This window comes from Durio zibethinus, chromosome 5 (genome assembly GCF_047325235.1).
Source record: "Durio zibethinus cultivar Kanyao isolate XHJ-2024 chromosome 5, ASM4732523v1, whole genome shotgun sequence".
NCBI classification, from domain to species: Eukaryota; Viridiplantae; Streptophyta; class Magnoliopsida; order Malvales; family Malvaceae; genus Durio; species Durio zibethinus.
This window is the reverse complement of record NC_143166.1, coordinates 30,666,676-30,687,729: the sequence shown is the minus strand read 5'-3', so window position 1 is coordinate 30,687,729 and position 21,054 is coordinate 30,666,676. Positions and strand designations below refer to the sequence as shown.

At 29.6% G+C, this 21,054-nt stretch overlaps 1 protein-coding gene across 4 annotated transcripts; it reads right to left on the bottom strand.

The window, feature by feature from the left end:
• Positions 1–163: 163 nt before the first annotated feature.
• LOC111282512 (putative protein phosphatase 2C 10) lies at positions 164–3,997 on the bottom strand. Of its 4 annotated transcripts, none has more exons than XM_022870623.2 (6): positions 3,853–3,997; positions 3,486–3,628; positions 1,901–2,140; positions 1,353–1,629; positions 708–862; positions 164–628 (listed from the first exon to the last, which is right to left on the bottom strand). In XM_022870623.2, the coding sequence occupies exons 2-6, from the start codon at positions 3,522–3,524 to the stop codon at positions 488–490; spliced, it is 852 nt and encodes a 283-aa protein (XP_022726358.1). In that variant the 5' UTR covers positions 3,525–3,628; positions 3,853–3,997; the 3' UTR covers positions 164–487. The 4 variants fall into 4 exon arrangements, with proteins under 4 accessions (XP_022726358.1, XP_089617189.1, XP_022726359.1 ...); XM_089761063.1 differs by lacking the exon at positions 3,853–3,997 and adding an exon at positions 3,742–3,791; XM_022870624.2 differs by lacking the exon at positions 3,853–3,997 and having other exon boundaries at positions 3,486–3,785.
• Between the last annotated feature and the right edge of the window lie 17,057 nt (positions 3,998–21,054).

The following is a 21,054-nucleotide window of genomic DNA, read 5'->3' as shown; positions in this document are numbered from 1 at the left end:
TGTCATTTATGAACTAAATTTCCAACTCGACAATGACTGCTTTTATTAAAAAATAAATATATATATATATATATGCATGGCCAATAAACAAATTAAAGTAAAATGACTTTATGGTTTACCCATTTTCTTATTCATATTGTAAGACCCAAGGAGACGAATCTGGTTTCAAAAGATTGGAGCTTTTTCAGCCATATAATACGTTGCTATTATAGTGACTGCATGCATCCACGCAGCTTTATAGAAATCCAGGTAATTTTCAATGGCTTCAGAGGTGCAATGCAAATTATACACAAAAATGATGAAACGAATCTACAAATTGAAGAAAAAAAGCAAATATCAAGCAACACGACCCTAAGTACTAGAACATTAATTTTACAAAAGAGAAATATCGGATAGTGAATTTGCACCATGAGATTGCTAGACGGAGTTTGCGTTTTGCCCATTGATTCGTATCTTATGCAATTGTGGAACTGTCTTCAGTTTTTGTTTATCCCTTGAAACGAACTACGATACAGGAGATATCATCCTTACTGTCTCTGTTCAATGCCTCCACGGCTAGCTGTTTAGCTGCTCTCAGCGGGTCTTTGGTCTTTTTTGCAATATCAACTGCTTCTTGATTGGACATGACCTGGATTCAAGTGTATATAGAATGAGAAGAAAAATTAATAACATGAGAAATTTTCCGTCTTCGAAGAGAGATGGATCACCTTCCATAGTCCATCACTTGCAAGGATGAGAAGTTCAGTATCTGAGTCAATATCAGCATTTCGTACATCAGGATCAGATCGGAGGTGTGATTTAAGGTTCTTGTCTCCAAAAGCACGAGCGACAGCAAGTTGGCCATTCACTCTTGCAACATCTCCTGGGATAAAATGCAACAAGGTCAATTATCATGAAAGAGGTAATCAAGAACAGCATCAGTAAGTTATTCTCATAGACAAGTTTAGAGCTGATTAATTTGCATTCAGAAGGATTTCACAAGAGCAGCAACTAGATGAGAGAAGACAGTCCAAAAGGAAAAGAAAACGACTAGCACACACAACCAAATAGGAAAAAGAAAGAAAAAGAGCAATAACTAAACCAATATAGTAAGAGAGATTATCATTCTCCGTTTTATAAGCTTTTTATTAAGTCTAACTGTCTAAGTATTTGTCATGCATACACCTAAACCTGGCATGAATCAGAAACATATCTCCAACTCTCCAAGTAGTTGTCATATGGGTATAAAATGGATCACCATAGAATATGTGAGCCTCACCAAAAAAAAAAAAAAAAAAAAAACTTTTATTCAATAAAACGAAATTCCTTACAAGAGAAAATTAGAAATAAGCATAGTGTAGTTGTCAAATAACCTGGCATGTTTGAGACAAAGCCACCTCTGTTCTCAATGCTTCCCCGCTCTATGTTGGGCTCATGATCAATACTCATCTGTATTGCCTGCCCGTTCTTTGAGAGAACAGCACGTGAATCTCCAATATTGGCTACCCATAATTTCTGCCCATCTATCAAAATTGCAGTGACGGCAGTGGATCCCCCTCGTCCCAAGTCAGGACTGTGTGAAAGAATTGCCTGGTCTGTCTTCTCATAGGCTTTGGAGATGGATTGGTTGGGATCGGTCCAAAACTCCTCCTGCAATTTATATAACACAAGGTAAGGACACATTTGAACAACCCATACATGTAGCCAGGGTGGTGGGGCCAGAACAACCAATATCACAGAACAATCATTTCAAAGCCAATTAAAACTTATTCATTTGCCTGTCATTTTGTAAAAACAGGATTTTTGGCTTATTATCCCTGGTATTGCAAAAGGCAAGTTATTCTTTACCCAATATCTCCATATTCCAATCACCAGAGATAACCCCAAGCAGTTATTCATGTTTGAGTGATCAAGAACTCACATCCTTTAAGATATTGGAAAACAAATGCTTTTGCAGATACGCAGGTACACTGTCTCCCAAATGGCCATCATATATAGCAAAAAGTCCAAGTTCATGTCCCTGAAGTAGAACAAACTTTGCAACATGATAATCCTCCATTGGATGATTTGCTTTTCCTTTCACTAGGGTGAAGCCATACTTGACAGGGCCCTGATGGCTTCTGCCTTTTCCAGAGCTAAATGAAGAACGCCCTCCAACAACCTAAGGAGAAGAATAATAACTTTAAGGATATTTCAGAAAATTGGAATAAGAAAAGAAACTTGACAAATATAATAATCATAATTTGCCAGGAGGAAATTTACAATAACAAATAGTGAAGCAGTTCCATAGTATTTTAATATATTAAAAAAAGAAAGACACAAAGCAAACTGATGAATGATATGATAAGGTTGAATGAACTGGAAGCCCACAAGTATCTTCAGAAGAAATTTAACAAACCATATTAGCAAAAATTTTCATAGAAACGTGCTTCAAGAACAGCAGCATCAAATTCAAAATTGAATAATAGATAAGAAAACATTTAACTGAATCCCAAAAAATACATGGACCAGGGAAATCAGGAAGACTTATCTCAGGGTCAGATTCCATTAGCTGTTATCAAAAACTAGGAACAGAAAATCTGTCTTAATGCTTTTATGATATTTAAAAAAAAATTCCTACCAGAGCTAAAGGAATGATAAGTTCATTAGTAAATGTAACAGTATTAAAAAATGCAAGGACAAAATTAGTGATATTCTCCAAAGCCTTTTAAGAAATCCAACCCAAACAATAAAAAGAATACAAATGCAAACTGAGTAAAACAGATAATAAGAACCCTAAATGAATCATAAATAGAAAAACCAATATGGTATATTTTCCATATTTTGCATGTGATATCAGAATAAATGAAAACACTGCAGAAAAAAAATGCATCAAACCTGTTTCAAACCTATTTTTCAGTGTTCTCTCTAGGTAACCTGTTTTACTGAAATAATACATAAAAGAAAAAATTCCCAGTTATCTCTTTTTCTCCTTAAATCATTCTTCAATCTCACTGTTCCAATGCACAATCATCTAAGCCAGACATGATGACTATTCTCTTTCTTTTTTTTTTTTTTTTGGTTGAAAGTAAGGGGTTCCTAGGCTTCGCCCAGTACATCCCGGTCCAAGCAGGCTTAGTAACACCGGGACTAATGAATTCATTAGAAATTACCTTCCCAAGGCCTCCCAACGGATTCAAACCCAGGCAGCCAAGAGAGGAGCAAACTCTCATGCCACTTGAGCCAACATCCATTGGTTATTCTCTTTCTTGTTTCATTTCTCCCTTTTTCACCCTGGAAACTTTGGTGCTGAGCTAATATAGCACTTAAAGTAAAATAAACACAAAATCTGCCATAAAGTTAACACTAAACAAGATCATGCCCTAGCAAAATTTAACTAAATCACCAGCCAAAGATATCCAAGCATATATAAACATAGTATGAAACAACTAGGAAACTGATATAGAGTTTAAATTGAGAACTACAAATTAAAAAAGGAATTGCCGAGAGAGTGGAGATATGTTGACCTGAGAATAGACAGAGTTGAAGCAACATAGATTATCCATATAATTCAATCCCCCCTCCAGAGTTCCCCCCTCCAGAGTTCTCACCCTCTTTTGCTACCACTCAACATCTAAACGAAAATAATTCTTTCCAAGAATTCCTAAACCTGCATAATCAAAGAAAGATATAAAACAATCTTGATCATCAAAACAGGCAAAAAAACAACAACCTTAAAACCCCACAAAACTCCTACAAACAAAAAAAATTATATATACACACAAAATCATGAGATGGATATCTTAGAATTTTCCTTACTGATCCACCAAAACTACCCAATTCCCAAGAAAAAAAAACTTAATAAAGAAAAAAAAAACAAAAACAAAAACCCACAGCTGTAAAGGACTTGAATTGCCCAATTCTTTGACTCTCTCCTCTTTTCTCATATAGAGAAAAGTGACAAAAAAATATATACAAAAATAAATAAAAGAAATAAGCTCTCATAGAAAAAGGCAACAGCTTGCCCTTGTTGACTTTTCGCTTTAACTGGGTTTGTTTTTTGTCTTTGTTTGCTGAGTACTAAAAAAGGTCGTTTAGTTTATTACTGCCAAAGACCAAACAGCTTTTTTTTTTTTTTTTTTAGAGATTTGATCGGTCTCATTTTTTCTGAATTTCCATTAAATTAGTGCTAGAAAAACAGGTACCTGGAATTTTTGGATCAGTGACCTGTGGCCTATAGGTTGAGTGGCGAGTAGGTGTGGGGACCCCTTAATTCAAAGTCAGCCCATTTTTTCAGCTAGCAACCAGCTTCATTAAATTCTATTCATATTAAATTTTAAATAAAATTATTTATTATTAATTTTAACTAGAATTAGACCCTCTATCTCACCCGTGAATTATTTTTCACCGGAATTAGGCTCTATATTTATATGAAATTTTAATTTTAATTTTTATATAATAATTTTTAAAAATTAAATTTTCATATTAATTTATTTTAATTCTATTAATTCAATTGATAATAGAATTATTTTATTTCTATTAAATTAGTTGACATAATTATTGATAATAGAAGTATTTTTTATCTTTATTAAATTAGTTGATGTGATTATTGGTCATATTAATGTGATATTGATTTATTGATATGATAATTAAAATTAATAAAATTAGTTATTAAATTATACAAATGATCTTTATTCATACAAAATTTAAAATTTAATCTATGTATTCGCATGAAATTTAAAATGCGATTTATACTCACACAAAATTTAAAATTTAATTCTTCTAATATAAAAAAATTTTGAATTTTTTTAATGTTTAAAAATATTTTAGTTCATTTAATATATTACTTTTTATTATATATTATTAATTATTAATAATAATATCATTATCATTTATATTAATCAATTATAATATTAATAATTTAAATTAATATATCAAACTTAATATTATTTTAATTAGTATAAATGTATCATCAAACAAAATTTATAATGAATAAAATTATTGCATAGAGTTGCATTTGTATGAATCTGAAATAAACTATGAATGAAATGATTATTCTATCCAACCAAATCAAATAAAAGATTCAAATTTAGATTCTTAAGAAAAACAAACTCCTACCCATTTGAAGGATAAATTTTGAATTCTAACAAAATGAAAAAAGAAAATGATTTATTTGATAAATCAAAAATCAATATTGTGTCTCATAATAAGAATTTTTAATTTTTTAGGTTTTAAAAAAAACTTATTTAAATAATTATGTTTAATTAAATAATAAGATTAATTTTAATGTATTTAAAATCTTGAACTTATATTTGATTATAAAAAAATCATTTAAATAAGGTTTAATTTAAAGGAATAGAAACATTATTTTGTGGATAATTTTACTCTTACGAGATATAATTATAATTCTAATTCATTAGATAAATTAAAAAAAATAATAGTTTTATTAAAATTAAATAGTGATAGATTTGTATCATGCATTTACAAATTTATGATAGATTTTTAATAAATTGATTTAAGATTTTTTTTTCCTATGGCCATAATATACTACATATAGCAAAAAGTGATAAAATTAATAGCAAATTTATTTTTTATGATAGAATGTAACGAGAAATAGTGACAAAACTAATAATAGTATTTCACATGGATAACAAAAAATTGTGATAGATTTATTAACAATATATGAAAATTGTGACTACATATTGTGATAAAATTTTCATATTATGATAGAATATTATAAGAGAATATTATAGCAATTTTTAAAGTTTAATGTTTTTAAAAAATTAATAATTTTTTAAAAATTCAAAATATTTTTGTATTTGAGGGATTAAATTTAAATTTTTGTGAGTACATGGATTAAATTTCAAATTTTTTATGAGTATAAAGATCATTTGCATAATTTAACAACTGATTTTATCAATTTCAATTACCACATCAATAAGTTAATGCCACATCATTAAGTCAATGACTATATAAGTATGGCTAATAGTCATGTCAGCTAATTTAATGAAAATCAAGTAATATTATTATCAATTAGACAACATTATTAAATTAAACTAATATAAGAATCTAATTTTTACAAATTATTGTATACAGATTAAAGTTTAAATTTCATATAATTATAAGAACTAATTGCAAATTTTGATTTTCTTTCACCAACTATTTTTACTGTTTTTAGTATAACTATGATTTTTTAATATAAATCATTTTATTATTAATTTTAACTAATTAAATTTCTATTTGTATGTCTTTTACTTTTTTTTTTTAATATGGCAGCAAACAAGAAAGAAACTAAACAAAATTTAAAAGATGCTTTCATTTTGTGGCCAACATAGATTTTGTCATTACTTGTTTTCTATCGAATTAAGAGTTCATTTTGGACATTGATTCTGTTGAAATTAAAAATAAAAATAGAAGTAAGATTAATCATTATAATGATAAAATTAAATATTATAATGGTGATATTAAAATTAATAATAGAGATATACATTTGAATTCAAATACAACAATGATAACAAAGTGGATTATATTATATTTTAAATATAATAAAAATTTTAAATTATTTAATATTTATAAAATTAATAAATAATTTAAAATATTAAATTATTTTTATATCAAATAATAATTTTATTAATAAATAATTAAAAATTAAAAATTTGATTTTGTAAAAAAATGCAATTGAAAACTTTACATAAAGAATTTTGAAAAAAATAAGTGTGAAAAAATAAAAAAGAGAAGGATAAAATAGAAAAAAAAAAAAAAAAGCTAGGTGGAACTTCATTAGACCCTCTTGGGTTTAGTCTAGGGATGTAAATGATATATTAGTACTCGTAAAATACTCAGATTCGATTAAAACTCAAATTTAATTCGATAATTGTAGAGCCGAACTCGAACTCGAGCAGCTCGACTTATCAAACGAACCAAGTTTGAGCATATTAGTACCCGACTCGAATAACTCACGAGCCCAATCAAGCTTTTCTATTATATATTTTATTATTTTATTTATAAAATTACTATTTCACCCTTAACTTAAAAAAACCCTAAATTTTTACTTTCTTCTTTCCTTCTTTTCTTTCTCTTTTTCTCTTTATCTCTCTCATTTCAACAAAAAAAACCCATCTGCAGTGCCCTTTCTTGCTCCCTCAATCCTAGTTAACTCTAAACCCATCTTAACAGCCCATAACTGTTATTGATAGGCGACTTATCTCTTCTTTGCTCGCCTATCGTATAAACTGTAAAGTTAATTTTTTAAAGATTTCTCTGCCTCAAGGGGCTGTGTTTATGTTTATAAGGATTTAGAAACAACCCTTGATCGTTGATTGACTTCTCTTCATCACAAGACTGATCAGATATGCTACCCTCGTTACTCTAATTACTACTTTCATTAATGACTTCATTATCCCAGACTCTGCACTTTGACGAACAATACTTAAAAAAAAAAAAACACAGCTTCTTCCCAAATGAAGTAAGGCACATTCATCCATTTATTTTCATCAAAAAAGTTATTTATTGTAGTTCTAATGGTGCCAAAATCAAATTGCAAAGACTTTGCACTGATAATTTCTTCATCCATAGCTACAAGGAACAAGTAATTATTATTACTAAAAGTTCTCAACCAATAAAATTATATCAAAATGAAAACTAATTTTAGATTATAATTTGAGTTAAATATTAAATATTAAATATTAGACACTTTATCCGTAATTATTACACTTTGAAATTAACAAAAAAATCAAAGGAAAATATCTTAAAAATTTAAGTCACTAAATAGATAATTATTCTTAAATTTAAACATTGATGCACTTACTTTGAAGCATATCTTAGATCATTTTGGTGCACAGCTTGCACAATATTGAAGTCCAATTTCGCAAGCTCCAAAAAAGATGAGATTTTTGTCCTTTTTTCTTTCATACACATCTATGAACCACCTAGTTTCCAACCTTAGCACCGTACAATGCTACAGAAGTTCTAAAACATGGTCCACTAGTAAGGAAAGATATTGATCTTTGTTTTGCTTTAGGTATTCCTTGAGATGTTTAGTTATGAAATCTCTTACGGTATCCAATATTTTTTCACCCTCTACCAAAAGGTATAAAGCTTTATACAAGTTAAGTAACCCTTTGCAATCTTTGTAAAGATCTGCCTTGAAATTTCTCCTATTAATAAATAAAACTAGAGAAAATCTATGCATGTATAAAAATTTTCAAAAAATTTTTATTTTATGCAAATTTTTTTCATAAAAAGGAGGCCAGAGTCTAAAGATAAGAGAAAGAGTTATAAATTCAAACTCTAGATCTGTAGGATGATAACATCTAAAAGCTAAACTAAGCTCAAGTTCTCTTTTATACAAAATTTTTTACTATCCTTACCTTGAGTTACTTTGTAGCTATGCTGCCTTAGGAGCCTAAATTTAAGTGTTGTAGCATATAAATTATCTTTTTTCCAAGAAACATTTCTCTGATCAACCATTGAAGTTAATATACATAGCTGAATTAGCAAGTATAAAAAGAAATAAATAAATAATCTATTCTTATAAAATTTTCATAAAGTAGACATGGTAGTAAGTTTAGGAAACTAAACTGTAAAGATTTCAAATGAGAGAATTTAAAAGATATGGCTTGATGCAAATTATAACAGGTACTTCTTAACTTGAGTTGGGAATTTAGATGGATTGTTAATGATTTGAGATAGGGTTATAACTTTACTGTTTAATTTGCTAGCTAAGTACTTTTTAATGCTCAATTAATTTACAATTATCAACAAGATTTGAACTTTAAGAAAAGATATAACAAAAGTCCTTGCATCAATTTATTTAGTTAATTTTTTCAAAATCTCAATTTGAAGGTTTTTCTTATGAATGTATAATAGTATTTATATTATCACTTAAATATCCTATATAGGAGGATCAATTCAAATTTTATTTATTTACATAGTTATTGCCACCCCACTACATTTTAGTCCTTGATCAATTGTTATATCTAGCAAAGCTATGTATATTGCTTGCAATTCCTATTGATGGTTATCATTTTTGCTAAATTCTATACTCTTTCAATAACTTGTTTCTAGCAACTTGTTTGGCATGTTTCTCGTAAAAGAATTTACCGTACAAGTTTCTAACAACTTGTTTGGCATTATTGTTTGATCTCAAAATTGAATTATTATTTTGATTTATCTTTTTGTTTCTTTTTTTTTTGTTATAGAGAACTAAACATGTCATCAACCACACCAGATATCTTTTCTATAGCATTTTAGCCAATAACAAATTCTTTTGTTAGTCGAATTGTGTCAGATGATGATAATGATTCAATGAATGAAACTTTAGATGTCACTGATGGTAACACAAATAAAAAATCAATTATCGATAACAATGTTAGAGAATGTGATGATACTGACCCTGAAGAGTGTGAGAAAGGTAATGAAAAAAATAGACAAAAGACATTTGTTGTTTGGTTGGAGTTCAAAGAAGTGAATCTTCCTAATGGTTACAAAAAAGAAGAATGTGTCAATTACAAGAAAAAGCTAGCAATAAATGCAAGTAAAAGTATAACTCAATTTAAAAGACATTTAATAACTTGTGTTAAGCAAAAAAGTTTTCAGAATCAACAACAAATGATCAACTTCAGTTAGTAGACATATGTGGTGATGTACAGATACTACCTACTCTCACAGATGGCAAATTTGATATGGCAAAGATAAAAGAGGTAGTTGCACATTGGATACTTATGCATAAGCATCTTTTTTTTTATTATGGAAGAGAAAGGCTTTAATATGATACAAAAATATGGGATGCCTGAATGAGAAAAGATATCACATAATACTATTAAGAAGGATTGCATACAAGTTTATAAATCAAAAAAGAAGAAATTAAAGGCACTATTAAAGATTGTCAACAAGATTAGTTTGACGACAAATATGTGAAAGTCAAGTAATCAAAAGATTGAATACATGGTTCTTACAACATACTTTATAGATTTTAATTAGAGATTACAAAAGCATGTTATTAACTTCGTTCACATACCTCATCCTTGTCGTGGTGTTGAGACTGCTTGATTATATTTTTAAGTGTCTAAAAGAATGAGGAATTGAAAACAAGGTGTTTACACTTTTTGTAGACAATGCTTCAAGCAATGATATGACGATTAAAATTCTTAAAGACACATTTTCAGGAAATAAAAGGCAGCTTTATAGAGGAAAATTATTTCATGTTCGATGTTGTGTGCACATCTTAAATCTTATGGTTCAATATGGTTTTTTTTAGATTAAGAATGTAATTGGTGATATTCATGAAAGTATCAATTTTATTAATCAGATGAGGTAAGACTTAACTTATTTTTTGATATAATACAACAGTTACAGTTGCTTGATAGGAAACTTATTCTTGATTGTAAAACACATTGGAATTCAACATTCGAGATGTTGTCGACTGTAATTAAATTCAAAAAAGTGTTTTCAAGACTCAAAGAACAAGAATCTCATTACAAATGTTGTCCAAGTCACGAAGATTGAAGAAAGGTGGAGAAAGTTTGTGAGATTTTAGAAGTTTTTAATTCAACCACTAAAATCATCTCTGGTTATGATTATCCAATTTCCAACCTATTTCTAAATGAAGTTTATCGTGTGAAAGTGTTGATAAAAGGATGAATGATGAAAATGAATTTGTTCAAGCAATGATTTGTAAGATGAAGAGTAAATTTGATAAGTATTGGAAAGAATGTAATTTGCTAATGGCTATAGCAACTATCTTGAATCCAAGGTGCAAAATGAGAGTGGTTGGGTTTTGCTTTCTTCGAATATACCTTGATAGAGAAACAAGAAAAAATATTGTTAGAGTTAAAGATGCTTTTTATGAGATTTATGGGAAATACGTCCATGAGCATCAATTTGGCAATGAGTATAATGCTGAAATTCAAGTGCATGATAATGGTATTAGTGGTATAAATATAGAAGCTTTTTCTTCTAGTTGGTCTGAATTTGCAAATTATGTAAAATCAATTAAAATTACCCAACCACAACAATCTGATTTAGATGTCTACCTAAATGAGGGTTGCTTTATCTGTAAAGGAGATTTCACTAAGTTTGATACTTTGGAATGATGAAAAACGAGCACTTTGAAGTATCATATTTTATCTAAGATGACTCAGGATATATTTGTTATTCCTATCACTACAGTGGCTTCAGATGCTACTTTTAATGCAAGAGGTAGAGTTATTGATACTTATTGTACTTTTTTAGCTCTTGACACAGTGTAAGTATTACTTTGTGATAGAAATTGGTGTCGAAATTTTCATGGAGTGAAGAATAAGAACAAAGTGAGTTTTTTTATTATTATTTTGTTATTGAGTGACTATCATTGCTTTAATCTAATTTTTAACTATTATTTTCCTTTACTTCATTTTTATAGAAAAAGAAGAAACCAATTGAGATTGCACTCAAAATCCCTTAATGTGAAGATATCTAGTATCTTCTATATAGGTATGAAATATTATTACTAAATACATTTAATTTATCACAACATCACTAAAGAAAAATAGGTGGTAGCTAGTCTAAATTAAGTTTTTTACATTATAGTTTACGAACCATAGATTAACTAAGGATAGAAGCATATGTTAAGGCTATTATTCTCATTGTTAGTTATAATTTATTTGTTTTATAATTATTCTTTTGTGTAGGTTCATTGGAAAACAATATGGGCCCAATGTTCATTTGAAGATATAATATTGTGAAGGCAACATATATATTATTGTTGATTTGTTATAACTTATTTGCTTGGATATTTAATTTCTTTCAATTAGAACTTTAATTTTTAAGTTTTATTATGTCTTTTATTTATGTGTTGTATTTGAATCATTTGATGAGATTTTTATTTGCTTGAATTTGGTTGTTTTGTAAGATATTATTATTATTGTTGTTATTGTTATTGTTATTATTATTATTGTTATTATGTTGAAAATATAATATTTATTAGATTGAATAAAAAAATAGTTGTAAAATATCTCAAACTCAAAAATAAGTAATCGAGCTTTTGTCGAATATAAAAATTGAGTTTATTTTTATATATTAATTGAGCTTAATCAAGTGAGATTAAGTAATTCTATTTCTATCACAAATAAAACTTGAAATAAAAAAATAAAATTCGATCAAATTTAAATCTAATATCGAATCACGAATTAAGAATTCAATTCAAATTCAAATTTTTTACTATATCATTTTGACTCGACTTTATTACATCCTTCGTTCAGTCTCTATCCGATGACAAAACGCAATGAAAATGTTAAACGATGATGAATGATATTATCCGAACAAATAAATTGTGCGAATAAAATTTCACATCGCGCCTCACCTCAATCGAAATGAGGCCTCAGAAAACAACAAAACAATTCACTTATTTCGATGATTTTGAAATATGGCTTATTACAGTGATGATAAAAATAATACCAATGTTTATTAAATTTAGATAATTTAAACCCATAAATATAATAAAAGCCATGTTATTTATTATCAATTTATTTTAAATTAAATATTCAACTAAAATTTACCATAACTATAAAAAACTATCCTGCTATGTCCGGGTTTTTATTTTGAAGAAATATAAATTTTTTATTTTTTACTTTAAATATTTAAAATCTAAAAAATATTTATAAAAAAATAAAAAAATAAATACGGGACATGTCCTAAATATCAAATAGATCTTATAAAAAATAAATTTAAAATCTTGAAAAAAAATAAAATAAAAAAATTTTGTTGTAAAGTGAGTCCCATTTTAAAAAATAAAATTTATAAAAATATTTAACAAATATTTTAAAGAAATTAATAAAAAATAAGGAAAATAAAAAAAAAGAGTGACACGTGGGTTGATGTTGTCATATTGTTCATCCGTACATGACCAATAATTATCAAAATTTAAGTATAGGATATGAAAACAGCTATTAATTTCGTTCTCTGTTCTTTTCATGATAAGTTTGTTGTACGTATGATACAATGTTCATACCGCACGATAAGTTCATTATCTTAGAAGCAAAATTCATACCACTTGATAAACATCAATTAACTTTGCACAACACTTCTTATCGAAAATAGAAATACCAGCCAGTAGTAATAGTAGTTTTCTATGTCGAGAGCTTCATTAGGTAAGGTGTTGGTTGTTGCCAATACGTTGAAGAAAGAAAAAGCCACAGGTTCCTAGCAAAAGGAACATAAACAATATATACAGTCAAGTCAAGAGCCAGAAAACAGCAATAATCGGTTAGGTTTAGCATCGATGTAATCACACGTTGTAAGCTGTAAACATTAACAAAGCAAAAGCAAAGACCAAAGTATGTCTGTTGCGAAATCAACGAGAATAAGCTACCAAATATGTTCGGCCGTTATGCCTTTCACACATGGCATGGTCCTTTCTTTGTTTCCTTTCCTTCTCTCCACGTTTCTCCTCCAACCCCTTCTCGTCTCTCCATCAACTTTACAATAATTGTTTTTCTATGGATTCTTTTCTCTTATATTCATCCTTTGTTTTTTTGTTTATTTTCATTATTCCATGGTTTTCAGAGTTGAAATGGTGAGAGTAAAGGGTTTTGTTTTAATAGAGAAAACATTCCTGAAAGATGGAAGAATGTTTGATTGGTGGGACGAGATTGATGAATCAGAGGAATGGCAGAGATTCATTTTCTGTTTCTTATCTGCGTCTTATGCTTTTGTGTCCTTTTTTGCCCTGGTACGTAGTTTCTTTCTTGATTCTTCCCTTTCCTTTTACTCAGCTGCATTTTCATGATTAACTGTTGTTAACTATCTCCAATGGGAAAAGAACTGGAATTGGAAGGAAACAATGTGATCAAATGAAATTTTGAAAGCCATTAATGGATCTTATTTCTCAAGAGGGTTGATTTATCATGCAAATCCCAACACTGTTATTTTCCCTCCACTTTCATGTTCTCTGTCCTAAGTCATAAGCACACAATAAAAGATTATGCCTAAAGGCATTAATGTTTCAAATTTTAGATATAGATGAATTTGAAGTTCAAATTTCAGAATTACTCGACAAAGGTCTGATAGAACCTACTACCAGTCCACATTCCAGTCCAGCATTTTTGGTAAGAAACCATTCTGAGATTAAACGAGGTAAACCCCCTATGGTTATTAATTATAAGAAATTAAACCAAAATCTTATTTTTTATGGCTATTTTATTCCTCGAAAAGATGTTTTAATTAATTTAGCAAAAAATGCTAAATACTTTTCTAAATTTGATTATAAGTCAGGTTTTTGGCAAATTATGCTCAATGAAACCTCTAAACCTCTTACTGCTTTTAGTGCACCAGCAGGCCATTACCAATGGACTGTTATACATTTCGGTCTATGCAACGCCCCTCAAATATTTCAGCGTTTGATGGATAATATTTTCAACAAACATAAACAATTTTGCTGTGTATATATAGATGATATTTTGATATTTTCTAATACTTTAGATGAGCACAGGAAACACCTGAATCTCATTGCTCAAGAATTTATTTTATACGGTATTATTTTAAGTCCCAAAAAGGTTGAACTCGAAAAAATCGAAATTGAATTTCTTGGTCTTAATCTTTCTGCCAACGGACTAACCCTGCAGGATCATATTATTTCCAAGATCAAAGATTTTCCAGAAGACCTAGATAATGTCAAATAGCTACAGCAGCTGTTAGGTATACTTAATTATGACAGGTAATTTTTCAAAAACCTTTCCAAAAAGGAAAGCTATCTTTTGCGTAAATTACGTAAAGATAATGATTTTGTCTGGACACCTAACGAGTCTGATATTGTCAAACAGATCAAATCAGATTTAACCACTATACCTAAGGTCTATCTACCTAAACAAGGTGACCTATTAATTTTAGAGACAGATGCCAGTGATGAACATTGGGGATGTGTCTTAAAAGCTAAAAATTTACATCAAAAAGATGAATTGAGTATTTTGATTCGAAGACATAAACATTTTTCAATGTTTTCATCAAAAATAAAAATAAAATAGTTTGATTTAACTTTAAATAAAACTACGCCTGCTGCTAAATTGGATTGGATTCCTCCGATTACAGCATTAGCAGGGTTTTGAAAACGGTGGTCCATTAAAACAGCTATTATGGGAATATCCTTTGTGGATAAAAATAGTGGTTTAATGGTGATCAAAATCATACCTATATGGATGTATTTGACCTTGGGCTATTTAGAAAGAAAATTGTTTATTTTCTTTTTGGTAAAAAGAGAAATTTCTACTGAGCCTTGTTTAGTGTCAGTAGCGACTGTATCACCAGATAGTTTTTCTATATGGCGTTTAAACCAAGGTTGAAACTTTTTAAACCAACTTGTCTTGTAAATCTCATCTGGTTTGATGAGTTGTAATTCTTTAATTTTATCATCAGAAATAAAATGAGTTTTTCTCATAATATTCTTAAGTTTTACCATACCTTCTTCGTTGGTAGTGGTTGTACCTATAGAAGAGGAAACTGAAACATTATCTGTGTTAGATTCAGTATTCAGCATAAAAATAAAATGAGATTCATCATCAGAAGAACTATAATCAGTTTCAGAGAAAACTTCATAATAAATTTCTTCATCAGATAATTCTTCAGCAAAACAAATTTGAAGAAAACTTTCATCAAGTTTTTTGATCATTTTCTCCCCACTTTTTCCTTTGTTAGGACAAGCGTTTGCATAGTGACCTTCTTGATCACAAAGAAAACATTTACAAGTTGTTTTAGAAGATGGTTTTTTCTTCTTTTTAACAACAAATTTACCTTTTTTAGGTTTAAAAGTTATAGGTTTCCATTTTTCCAAAAATATTTTCATTTTTTCTTAAAACGAGGTTTCTTTGAAAAAGATGGTTTGTTGCAACCAAATTCAAATTCATTTTCCAAAATCTTTGTACATTGTTTATACAAAAGTTTGGATTTTACCTGTTTTGTAGCTTTTTGCTTCAAACAGTATTCTGTTACCTGGGTTTGAACATAGTGTATTCTACATCCAAGAGTATCATATAGTTCTATGCTGGGATTTACAGTATGAACAGTTTTGAGTTTTAACTCAAGGTAAACAGGGTAATTTTGAGAACTTAATTCATCCCATGATGAGGGAAGTTTAAGAAAATATTGTTGTAACCAAAAGTTGGAATGTTTTTCATCCAATTTTTGATATTCAGAAAGATATTTTTTAGAAAATTCATCTAAAAACTTAAATCACATAATTTTAATTTTGATAAAATAAATTGAGCTTTTTGAGTAGGATCCAAGGATTCTGTACTACCGCAAAACTCATTTTTCAAGATTTGGGTTAAATCTTTCAAAAGTTGAAGGATATTACCAACAGTTAACAGAGAGGATTTCTGCTGTTCTCCGAGGGTTGTTGTTTCCCATTTCTTGAGGAATTGTAGGACATCACCTTGCCATGTGCCATAAAAATAGTTGAGGAATCGTTCTCGTCCTCATGTATCCTTGTAATTTGTGACTACAATAGACATAGATTGTGCCCAATCATCTATGATTTTTCCATAGTTTTGAAGAGGGACTTTGGTTAAGTCTAAATATGTACCTCCTTGAGAAATCGTTCGTTTGTTTAACGAATCGATAAAAGGATTTCTTGCTGAACCTGACTTGTTTGGCCAGAATCAGAAGTTTGTTTAATCTCATCTTTGATCTCATCCTTGTTTAGATGAGCATATTTTTCCTTAAGATGAGAAAGATGTTGATCCATTATATCAGGATCTATTAAATCTGGAAATTACCTTATATCATCAATATATGGGTTGGATATTGCTTCGACTTTTCTTTTCTCACTCGCCTCTGGTTGAAGGGTTGGAATTTTTGTTGGTTCTGGATCTGTTTGATCATCAAAACTATCTTCTTCATCAGATGTGGTTTCATCGGATGAAGGTGGTTCATCCTTGACTATTGGGTTAGTAGCAAGAATTTCAAAATTATCTTCTACAATATCACTAGCCTCTTCACTATTGATACTGGTTGTATCATAGTTGAGCATATAATGATATTTGTATTTAAGAAACAGGTCTTTATGTTCTTCATAAAGAGTTTCTATAGCATTAAGATAATCAATCCGTTATTGTGGATCATTACAATGCTCCATTTTTTATTTAAAATTTTTAATAATATATTTATAAGAGTCGAAATCAAGTTGTTCTTGTTTCGCCTTTGTAGAGGTAGAAGATGAGGGTTTGTCATCGTTCATCATAATATTGTCATAGTAAAGTGGTCCAAAATCAGTAGATATTTCAGGGGAAATATGCTTTTGGTCCATCTTTTCTACAAGCATATCTACCTTATCTTTTATATTATCAATTTTTACAAAAAGTTTATGAAAGAAAGAAGAAGTTAAATCTATTAAACCATTTACAGTTCTACTTATACTAATATTACTAGATTCATACTTAAGATTTATATGTAAGTCATGATTATAAGACTTATCTTGACAAATACAAGAATTTTCTTCATAAGTTTTCATGTTTTTGGTGCTTAAAATCGTTGTGCTATTCTGAAACGCTAGCAACAAAAGATAACTCAGGCCACAAAAGCCAGCTATCCACTCAGATATACACGTATGAGCTTTGAAACAAAGAGCTTATGCAGAAGATACAAGTAAGAGTAAAAAAAATCTTACAAGATGAATAACAAGTAGATCTTTATTGTAGAACCAGTAATACAAGCTTTAGCAAACTTTTATACAAGACTGAGCTCTGATACCATTTACAAGGAAGGTGCGAAAAGGATCTATGTATAAAGGATTACAAAAGCTATATCTATATAAAGATTAGAAGATAAAAGATTAGAGAGAGAAAGTGTAAGAAAGAGAGGGTGTGTGGAATTGGGCGACTGGAAGTTCTGCCTAAAACTTTACAATGAACCTCCTTAAATAGAAAAATTCTATCCTATGAATAGTAATCTGTACAGTTGCCCATTACAGTATACAGTAGAATTTTTATCTACAATACCGTTACAGTGACTTGCTACAGTGTCTTTCATAGTAGGTCTCTATCTTTTTTTGCTACAGTGACGTTTTATCTTCTGTTACAGTTGACTACTACAGTGTTTTCTGTCTGCTAGTCATTCGCGCCGAATGGAGTTTTGTTCTTTTATATCGGCTGTTTGTTCTGGCTTATTCTGGATTAGAATTTGCACAGTTTATCTTTTCATAGCATTAGTTTGGTTATAAAATTTTTCATCCAGTTCGTTAAGGGACTGGGGTGAGTGTGGAGAATCTGAATGTGATTTATTCCACAGCTGCCATCATTCCTGATACTGGTATAGGAGATCAGTTGGATGATCCAGATCTTTCATTTTAGATAGTTTATCCAAAAGCTCTATTGCTTCTGGGACATTTTCGATGTCAAGATCTTCATGGGGTTCAATGAATCTTTTTACAAAAATACATCTGCCATCAGTCCAACAGGCTATTTTGGGATAGTCTTGTTTGGTGGTTAAATGGAAAAAGAATTTTGCTTTATCCATAAGGTCAGTTCCGATTTGGAAGTGATAGGAGTTTGGGTTGGTATATTTAGAGATGATTTTGTTTAAATCATCAGAAAATTCGATGTGATCTGTGGGTGGATCAAGTATATCATAAGGTTGAAGAAAGTGTCCACCGGATACGGTATCAAATTCTCATATTTGATAGGGTTGGTAAAATCTTTCTCGTTGAAAGGTACCCAAAAAACTGTATATAGTAAAATGAACGTAAAAAAAGTGTTTTGACCATTTGATACATTCAAAAAAGCGTTGCTTTATAAAAGCTGGAAAATCTTTTAAAAGATGGAAAGAATAATTTTGTACAGTTATTTGTCCAACTAAACCAAGTTCAATACTTTTTATATCAAAACTTTCATGGTCAAGTCAAAACTTTAGTTTAGGTATATATTGTCCAAAAGATGTATTATACATATAAGTAGAGGTATAATACTCTGAAAACTTTTCAACCAATAATGTTTCTGTTGACTGTAAAATAGAGGAATTAATTTGCTGGAATAGTTCTGGGGTTAAGAACACCGTAGCTTTTTCAAAGAGAAGAATTATTTTAAGCTTGTTTAGCTTAGAAGAAATAAAATTATCTTTCGCAAAATATTCACATAAATTCAAGAAATTGTTTATCTCTTGAAGACTGTACTGGTTTTCTTCCAAAACAAAGAAATCAATATCTTGTTGTTTTAGCAGATTTGTTGATAGAAGACTTTGGAAAGCTATTTCTTTAAAATTCTGAAATTTTTTAGCCTGTTTGACTAAAAACTCAGCTATGTTGGTCATCCCTTTTCGAAAGCTCGTTTTGTTTTCTAAGAGATGGGATTTCCAAACTTTTTTTAGCAAATTATAGACTTGTGGTTCAAGTCCTAGATTGTAAAAATCTTTTATCTTTGGGTTAGAGAATTTTGTTCTTTCCAACAGTTGTTCTGTGGAAGAAACGATTTGAGAATAACTCATAAGAGTCCAGTCGTTTGGATCTTGAGCAAATTGTGAGTATTCTGATTGAATTCTCATGAAAGGGGATCGATAAAGAGGTTGCTGGTAGAGATATAATCCTTGGTTAGGATTAGTGTAAAAGTTAAATCCTGGGTTAGGATTTGTAAAGATCTGGGGTTTTGGAGAAGAAGGAGTAGAAGAAGAAGAAGAAGAAGAGGATTTTTTACCTGGTTTCTTCTTGACAGTTTTCCATCCATCAGTATCATAGATTGGGTGTTTTCCTCGATCCATGAGGTCTACTTAGGAAGTCTGCAAGGAGATTTTTGTCTCCATTGATGAACTCTACCTGAAAATGCTAAGAACAAAGAAAATTGTACCACCTAATTCACCTGGGATTATCAGAAAGCTTTATATTTTGGAGAAAGTTTTTGACTGCTTGGTTATCTGTTTGGATAACAAAGAACTCCGGGGCTAAATAGATGTGAAATCGCTGTACACCATTTTTTATGGCTAATAATTCTTTTTCAAAAATAATATAATTTATTTCGTTCGGTTTGAACTTACCAGAATTATATCCACAAATCAATTTATCTTTTTGGTTTAACTTTAAATAAAACTACGCCTGCTGCTAAATTGGATTGGATTCCTCCGATTACAGCATTAGCAGGGTTTTGAAAACGGTGGTCCATTAAAACAGCTATTATGGGAATATCCTTTGTGGATAAAAATAGTGGTTTAATGGTGATCAAAATCATACCTATATGGATGTATTTGACCTTGGGCTATTTAGAAAGAAAATTGTTTATTTTCTTTTTGGTAAAAAGAGAAATTTCTACTGAGCCTTGTTTAGTGTCAGTAGCGACTGTATCACCAGATAGTTTTTCTATATGGCGTTTAAACCAAGGTTGAAACTTTTTAAACCAACTTGTCTTGTAAATCTCATCTGGTTTGATGAGTTGTAATTCTTTAATTTTATCATCAGAAATAAAATGAGTTTTTCTCATAATATTCTTAAGTTTTACCATACCTTCTTCGTTGGTAGTGGTTGTACCTATAGAAGAGGAAACTGAAACATTATCTGTGTTAGATTCAGTATTCAGCATAAAAATAAAATGAGATTCATCATCAGAAGAACTATAATCAGTTTCAGAGAAAACTTCATAATAAATTTCTTCATCAGATAATTCTTCAGCAAAACAAATTTGAAGAAAACTTTCATCAAGTTTTTTGATCATTTTCTCCCCACTTTTTCCTTTGTTAGGACAAGCGTTTGCATAGTGACCTTCTTGATCACAAAGAAAACATTTACAAGTTGTTTTAGAAGATGGTTTTTTCTTCTTTTTAACAACAAATTTACCTTTTTTAGGTTTAAAAGTTGTAGGTTTCCATTTTTCCAAAAATATTTTCATTTTTTCTTAAAACGAGGTTTCTTTGAAAAAGATGGTTTGTTGCAACCAAATTCAAATTCATTTTCCAAAATCTTTGTACATTGTTTATACGAAAGTTTGGATTTTACCTGTTTTGCAGCTTTTTGCTTCAAACATTATTCTGTTACCTGGGTTTGAACATAGTGTATTCTACATCCAAGAGTATCATATAGTTCTATGCTGGGATTTGCAGTATGAACAGTTTTGAGTTTTAACTCAAGGTAAACAGGGTAATTTTGAGAAC

What these genes read in the sequence shown, in the direction of transcription:
- LOC111282512 (XM_022870622.2), bottom strand. Translation starts at nt 3,212, where the DNA reads ATGGATGTTGGCTCAAGTGGCATGAGAGTTTGCTCCTCTCTTGGCTGC. An exon ending in CGTTGGGAGGCCTTGGGAAG is followed by an intron (nt 2,141 to 3,131) that starts GTAATTTCTAAT and finishes TCTTCTCCTTAG; the next exon opens with GTTGTTGGAGGGCGTTCTTC. An exon ending in CAAGTGATGGACTATGGAAG is followed by an intron (nt 629 to 707) that starts GTGATCCATCTC and finishes ACTTGAATCCAG; the next exon opens with GTCATGTCCAATCAAGAAGC.